At 34.4% G+C, this 8,634-nt stretch overlaps 1 protein-coding gene across 1 annotated transcript in view; it reads left to right on the top strand.

Annotated features, from left to right (window-relative positions):
• The first annotated feature begins 104 nt into the window (after positions 1-104).
• LOC126777690 (LHFPL tetraspan subfamily member 3 protein) overlaps positions 105-8,634 on the top strand; it is a 29,080-nt gene continuing 20,550 nt past the window's right edge. The window contains exon 1 of the mRNA XM_050500828.1: positions 105-686. Within this exon, the coding sequence (XP_050356785.1) occupies positions 284-686 (403 nt within the window). The 5' untranslated portion in view covers positions 105-283. The remainder of the gene's footprint in view (positions 687-8,634) is intronic.

Here is an 8,634-nt window from a genome sequence, read left to right as displayed (position 1 = left end):
TGTACATAGGGCGTCATTATGAAAAACTATTTTTTAAAGTCCAGGTAAGCACGAACTAAAACTTACAAGCTTGATTATTTTACTTATCCCCACTTTCGTTCACTTAGTTGAATGGCGCAGCGAGAGGTTGTACGACTTTGTAGTTTGTATCCGCTTTTAGTAGTGTGTCAAGCGTCCTCGAATCGCATAGTTTTGTGTTAAGCTGTGATTGCAATAAAAAACGAACTACATATATTTTATTCAAAAAAATGTGCCAATAGTTTGTTATCTCTGAATTTTCATAATGGGTTCGAAAATTGAATACGTGGATTCATCACATTTGTACGCTACGAACTACGTCCGTAATTCGAAAGCGATTGGTGTACTTTGGGCTATATTCACGATTTGCTACGCGATTATAAGCGTTGTCGCGTTCGTTACTCCGGAATGGATCGGTGATTTGGAAACAGAGTACCCAAGGAAGTTTGGTTTGTGGCAGATATGCAGAGCTGATGAATCTGTAGAGGACTGTAAAGGACGACTCGATGATTTTATGTCAATAAACGGTTTCGTGTTCAAAGTCGCGACAGTGTTAGTGGGAGCTGCGGTCGCTTTGGCCTTGTTTACGATATGCGCCATGCTCTTGTTTTTCTTCTGTCAGTCAACGACAGTTTTTCACATATGCGGATGGCTTCAACTACTCTCTGGTGAGTTTGCCTTAGCTTTTAAATATTCATACAATGATATCATTCATGACACATACATGCCATGGGTACGTCAACATTATTAACCAACTTCAAAAAAGAAGGATAATATACTTGAGTGCGTTTTTTTTAGAAAAATTATGAACTTAGTTCAATCATGATGGTTTAGTTTGAAGAGACGTACTTGCTACAATAATAAATTAACGATACCATTTTTTTATAAGGAAAAAGAAAAAGCTTAAATAGGCTAACAAAATATCTTATACCACCAAACGTACCTGTTTTGATCATCGATATTTTTTTATAGCGAAAGTAAAAGTTGAATGCAATATTGACCTTGTATTGCATTGTTAGTCTCATATCACGACAAATATCGCTAATATTTACCAATATATCCCTTTGTGTTTTTTTAAAGTATTAAGCTGGCTATCCAGAGTGGAAATGCTGCAGAAGGATAATAATTTATAGATCATTTAATTTTTTTTTAATTTTATCAAAGCAAAGGTCAGACACTGTAACATAATTTATTAATAAAAATAAATATTAATAGTATCACAATAGATATATACATATATATTTAAAAATATATATAAATATGCACTTACCTGTTAATATTATGACCTTAATTTCTATATATTATTATACCGGATCTCAATTATGTTTACGATTTTCAATAAATATATTTTTACTAACTAATTTATTATTTTTCCAAGATTTCGCGAATCGTAACTTATATCTTTTTAATTTACAAATTGCAAGTGTAAAATCGCCGATTTCTTTGGTAATTGGTGTATCCTGAAAACTGATAAATTTCAATGTTCATAATAATCAAGGTTCTTGAATATTTTATTTATTATTATTATTAGGGGTAGGGTTCCATACAAGACTCACGGTAGCATGCGCAAGCGATCCCGTGGCGCTCCTCGTTAAGAAAGGGTACCGCTGGTTTTTTAGTGGGTATTCCGATGTTCGGGGAGCATTTGGCGCCTTGGACACCGGGGAGCCCCACAAACCGCCCCCCCCCCACTGTTCCCGTTGGAGAAACGCGTAATGAGTTTTTCCAGCGTTAAAGAAAAAAAAGGGTTCCACACAAGACAGGGTTTTTAGTGTACCGTGATCTTGACTACTATAAAGTAGTCATGTTGTTCGATATTGCTACGAGTATATTATACCATTAATATTTAAATTGTTTTTTACACTCTCGCAAATATCTGTCATGTTGTTTTTTTTTAATTAAGCCGTTTTGGCGCGAAATAACAAACTAACAAACTTTCATTTTCATAGAACGTATTGTTAGTAACACAGGTTCGTACTTTGTACGGTATTTAGTGTTTAAATATCGATTTCTAGACAAGAAATGAAGAAATATCGGCAACCGGTAGTTATTCCTGCGCCAGACAGGTGTTGCATCGAACATCCGTCTTATAAGGATGTCCAAACCAGAAAAAATATTACATAGGAAAAATACATTATGAACCTGTTTTAAGATAAACTTATAAAGCATCATGTGCACAATATTATACTGTTTGTATAATTTATGTATGTTGTTAATTTAAAAAAACACAGTTAAGTACAAATTATGTATCGTTGCACATGATATTTAATTCAATTTCTTACGCACGTAATTATTGATACACAAAGAACACACTATTATATAATTGCCTGATATAATAAAGATTTGATGGTGTTAAATGAGAAATAATAAAAGGTTTGCGTATCCCGTAAAAAAATGGACGAGATAAATACGGTCCTCTGTGTAATTAGTGTTATTTTAGAGGCGCAATTGAATATAACGGGACCGTATTAGCATATCGAGTTTATAAAGATTTTTGTAGGTACCACCCACTCATCATATATCCTACCACCAAACAGCGATACTTTGTATTGTATTTGTTGTGTTTCGCTTAGAAAAGTTAGTGAGCCAGTGTAACTATAGGCACGAGGAACATAACATCTTAGTTCCCAAAGTTGGTGGCGCATTGGTGCTGTAAGGAATGGTTTTAGTCTAGCAGTGCCAATATTTAAGAGTGGTGATGACTAATTGTCATCAAGTGGTAGCAAACCTTAAAAAGCGTTTTTTTTAAATCTAGCCTTATTCAACGGAATCCAATAGATAGCGTCATCGCTTGATGGTTTTTGAATAAACTCGTCAAATTTATGGCTAACTTAGTGAGGGAAGCAAGGTGTTCATCCTGTTTCCTTTTCTATACTCCTGGCAAAGTGTATGCAGAAATTTCATGATAATCAGTTGAGAAGTTAAAACGTTAAAGTGTAATAAATAAACAAACTTTTGCATTTATAATATAAGTAAGTATCGTGTACAATAAACCTAATGACCATTTTTTAGTCATAGAATGATTTAACGTTCTTTTATTGTAATGTATAAAAAGAATATATTACAACTAGCCAATCTTGTGTCTTATTTATTGTAATATACTTAAAATAAACTAAAAAAAAGCATAATACAGGGAAAAGCATAATGATCTTATCTTTTAGAATTTGTATTATTACTTTACAATTTTGCTATAAATTAATAAGTAATATATAAATAGTTTTCGCAACCCTACGGCTAGACAGGTGCGGTCGTGTAGCTTATAGCTTGCGAAAGAATACCGATCGAAACGTACGAAATGTCAGCGTTTCAGTTCTCGTTAAATGAATAACAACTTTGGAATTCGGTGATTCGTAGAACTATTTATTATCTGTGTATTCTTGCAGACATTTGCATAAGTATTGTACGGTAAGCAAAACATATGTATGAACGAGAAATAATTATAGCAATTATTGAAATAACTATAATAGTGATACTAGCGTGGTGGTTACAGCGTCTATTGGCTGGGTGTTTGGGTGTAGATCCAATACTAGGTCGAGTAAAAGGAATATTATCTTATTTATTTATAAGAGGTAGCAAATAGTTCACTGCCATGGACAGCCTTAGGAACTAAGCAACTATGTCTCTTGTGCTTGTAAGTACTGGCTAATCCACCTTTCAAATCGGAACACAACAATACTGCGTATAGTATTGTATAGCTGCGTGATGAGTGGGTCGAACTGACACGAACGGACTTACACAAAACCCTCTGACTAAGTGAAGTTGTGTATATTATAGTTATAATACTTAATCTAAAGTATAATAATTATATAAGTACCAGCATTAATCGCCGATGTACATGATAACATAGGTAATAATTATAGGTACTGTTTACTTTTGTGAATTTTAAGTCGAATCAAAAACGACAGGTAATTAAAATACACGCGTCTGTAGAGAAAAAAAAAATACTATGTCGAACCCCTAACCGCTTTTGAAATTATCTCGGTAATATCCCTAGCGAAGGACTTATACCGTGCACCTGCGTTTGCGCACCCACACACTTGAGCTCTGAAATAGACCCTGTGCGTATAGCTCGTGTCTCTTTAGAATGGTCGCTGTTAACGAAATCAAACATCAATTACCCATCGGAAAATACGCGGTAAATTCATTATATACTGGTGGCAGGGCTTTGTGCAAGCTCATCTGGGTAGGTACCACCCACTCATCAGATATTCTACCGCAAAACAGCTTGATATTGTTGTGTTCCGGTTTGAAGCGTAAGGGTCCGTTCACACAGACCGGCTCGGAGAGGAGAGCAGATTTTTATCACGTTGGAAACAGTGTTTTGAGTGATTGTAGTAAAGTTTATTTTTGCATTTGCACCTTTTTTGTCATTAAAAATGCCTGAACGCGCTTCGTGTGAAGTAATAAAAGGAGCCGACCGGCTCCGCTTGCGTGCTCTTTCTCGCTCGCACCCGCTTTCAGATCTCTTCCAGCCGGTCGATGTGAAATAGTTGGCGGCTCCGCTCCGGCCAATTCCAAGCGTATACGACCCGGTCTGTGTGAAAAGAAAAAAGCAGGCCGATGCTCTCCGAGCCGGTCTGTGTGAACGGACCCTAAGTGAGCCAGTGTAATTACAGGCACAAGAGACATAAAATCTTAGTTCCCAAGGTTGGTGGCGCATTGGCTATGTAAGCGATGGTTGACATTTCTTACAATGCCAATGTCTAAGGGCGTTTGGTGACCACTTACCATCAGGTGGCCCATATGCTTGTCCGCCTTCCTATTCTATAAAAAAAAATATTTTAACGTAGCAATAAATTTTACGTCACTGTTTTTGAATTTAAAGGAGACTAACTTGATTACGCCCAGTGCAAGTTATTAAAATTGCGTCAACAATAAATGTACCCACTTAGTTATACATACGACAATATTATAGGTAAACGTGCAGTTTTACATATATGTAAGTTTTTATAATCTCTTACTATCTAACACGTGTAGCGTATGTTTAAAACTACCTACTCTTCGTCTGTACGAATAATCAACATATTATTCGGTGGTGGTGAGTGGAACCCAGTAGTCAAGCGCTACCGGTAAGAAAACTGTTTAAAAAAATCTGAATTTAGAAGACCATGTTCTATTTTTTTATATATATATAAAGCAAGCTGATAATTAACTTAACGGTAAGTGACGTCATCATTGTTAATGCTCCGGCAAACCACGGAAACTAAATTTCTATACAGTACAGTAACAGCCTGTTAATGTCCCACTGCTGGGCTAAGGCCTCCTCTCCCTTTTTGAGGAGAAGGTTTTAGAGCTTATTCATAAGGTTTTATTATTATTTATTATGAATGTTCGATGCCTCAGTTCGTGTGTGCTCAGTACTTTTTTTTACATTCATCCAATAATTTATACTCACAACCTACTTTTAAAAGTCTTCTTTGGCTTAAAAACTTTAAATTATGTTATGTAATAGCAAACTTCCATTAATAAATGTTATATTAGACTATATTGGACTCTCTGAATTATTTCGTAATTATTATAATGACCTATTATTATGTAATAAGTTAATAAGATGTATGAGTTTTTGTAATTAACTAATTAGGAAATGATTTTTTTAGTATATACTTTCATCAACATTAATTATAAGTTTGTAGTATCTGACCGAACTTGTCCGTATCAACCCAAATGGGTCGAAGATTTGGTTATCTAATAAATGTAACTTTCATCATGAAGTTATAGTTTATTTTCAGTTATCCTATATATAAAAAAAAAAATTAACTGTTAGTCAATCTCGAACTTAATTTCTTAAGGATGTTTGACTTTCGGCCTTAGCCAGAGATCGACCTGCTCGGTCGGGGTTTGGTGTTACCATGTGGTATGGCGTTTTGAAAGTCTGCTGGATGGGCACCGCATTTACATAAATTTATAGGATATATAGCAATTTAGTTTTCATGGTTTGCTGAAGCATTGTCAATGATGACGTCACTTACCGCTAAGTTAGCTGACAGGTCAGCTTGCCTTATGTAAATTTAAAAGAAAATATAACGTGGTCTTCTTACTTCAGTTTTTTTTAAGCAGTTCAATTTTACGAAACACACCAACGTATAGAATATTAAATGGCAATAAATTTGATGATATGAATGGCCGTACAATAAGAATGGCTCAATAATTATTTAATTGCGCAATCCTCAAATCTGGAATGGTTTCACTGACATTTCTGGTCTATTAGTGTTAAAATTAAAAGGAAACTTTACAGATCAAAACCTGTATTATTGACATTAATAGTGTGGTTATACACACAGCCGGTTGTCTGACCTCATCGTTCACTCGGACCGCTAGGCGACCGGAAAAAATATTCGCACGCATGTAACCCACATACGATAACCAAGTTAGCATAGTGCTATATTTTCATAATAAAACAGCATATTAAGATGAAAAATACAATAGAATTGAAACCAAAATAAATTTATTTTATTTTATTAATACTTACACGATATTGCAATGCTATTCTATAAGATTTAAGAACTCACTTTCCTCACTTGTGATATGTCGAAAACCAACTGACGCTGATACGCTATTTTGATACATGTATCCTTTAAATGTTATATACATAATGGTCAATGTCGCATAAAACTTTGACATGATTGTGTTCTGGCGTAATTTTTGACTTTGTTCTTAAAGTACACCTCTGTTTTTTCATATGGTGCATGCTGTTACGTCATCTAAAATCAGATATATACTTTTTGAGTTGTGCTTAACCTTTATTGGGGCTTGTATTTAAGATGACGGTTGTTTCGGTGCTTCGAATTAAGTTGGATATTTACGGTTATTATAGAATGATGTAACATAGTGGTAGGTATAGAAGCCCGTCTGGGCAGGAGCCAAAGAGCAACGTGCAGGGGTAATAGTTAATTACCATAAGGCGTTTACTCGACTGCCTACCCAAGTTTAATTTATGGATAATACTGATTTTATGTCTAATGTAAAAAGTTTTTTTTAAAACATACTTTTTAAACTACAAGAGTAAAAAAACTTTTAATTTATGTATACACTCAAACACGTCATAAATATGTAAAATAAATATTATTCACTGTCGGAAGACTGATTGTGTGACGTTCGTTTCGTTTGTTTACGTTTCCTGACTACGAAAGTCGGAATAAAACAAGTGTTTTTTGCTGCATAGATAGAGGAAAAATATTCGTTCTTACTTATAAACGTTGCCTAGCGGCTGAGTTTAAAGACTGATTTCTCTCTTTCTGTCGTTATTGATTTGACATTCGAAAGAAGACGCAGCATTGTTTAACTAAACACCAGCTAAACAAAGTTTATAAGGTCGATTATGCTTGAATGCTATTAATTTTGTTTATTTATGCTATATTTCGCTTATATTTAGTTAGAAAATCGTTTACCGAGAAGCATATAATATACAGCATGTGTTGTTTTTTGTATATAAACAATTATCGAGTCATTATTCATACATATATTTATGTATGTTATATATATCATTCTCAAATAAGTATACACTTTTATTGAAGAGCTATTATTACCCAACACAATTCTTTCGTTTTATTATAATATTATATTTAAATCAGCCCCAACAACAATTGCATGTAATATAATATGCGGCTAATATAATAATCCATAGTAATGCCTTGTAACATAATACAGTGTATCATTATCGTCAAGTGTGAAACATTTTTATATATATACATATCTCCACCCGCGACTTCGCAAAATTTCATGATGATCGTTCTACGGGATATATAACTAGTTGAGTAATTTAGACGTGAAAGCTTAAAGCCTGGCTGCGGGAACGGGCGGCGCGACAATCCGATCACCGCCGCGTCTATTACAGATCGAGAGCGATTATATGTATATATAATAAATACACCAGTACAAGTAATAAATTTTACTATTTGTTATTTTTAATGTATTTAATATAATAACTTATGAGAGAGATATTTTAAATTTAATTAAAACAAAATATCATATTTGCTAAATCGATGACAATCGTTCAGTTCTCCTTTATTTTTTATATCCGCGGGAAAACCATTTTTTAACTTTATTACCAAACAATACCAATGACGTTCTGAAACCGATTACATTGACTCGCTGTTGCCGGAGAGTAGTATTTTCTTCTTAAAGATATTATATGTGGACTCGATGTCACGACGAAATTGCATCTTTATTTCCCACTACCTCTTCACTACTACTGGTGGTAGGGCTTTGTGCAAGCTTGTCTGTTATCACCCACTAATCAGATATTCTACCGTAAACCAGCAGTACTTCGTATTGTTGTGTTCCGGTTTAAAGGGTGAGTGAGCAAATGTAATTACAGGCACAAGGGACATAACACCTAAGTTTCCAAGGTTAGTGGCGCCTTGGTGATTTAAGCGATGGTTAACATTTCTTACAATGCCAATGGCCCATAAGCTCGTCCGCCTTCCTATATATATATATATATATATAATACAATACGATCGCCGCCTGGCTATTCCTTTTTTTTTTAATTTCGCAAACGAAACATGATATAAAAAAAATCCACTGAGTTTCTTTTGCCGGTTCTTGTGTTTCTTTTCCGAACCGGTGGTGGTTTTTAGTTTGACTATCAATAAGTAAGTGTAAGTTTCAATGATG

The sequence above is a fragment of the Nymphalis io genome, chromosome 23 (assembly GCF_905147045.1).
Source record: "Nymphalis io chromosome 23, ilAglIoxx1.1, whole genome shotgun sequence".
Taxonomy (NCBI): domain Eukaryota; kingdom Metazoa; phylum Arthropoda; class Insecta; order Lepidoptera; family Nymphalidae; genus Nymphalis; species Nymphalis io.
This window is presented reverse-complemented; position numbering and strand designations above follow the sequence as displayed.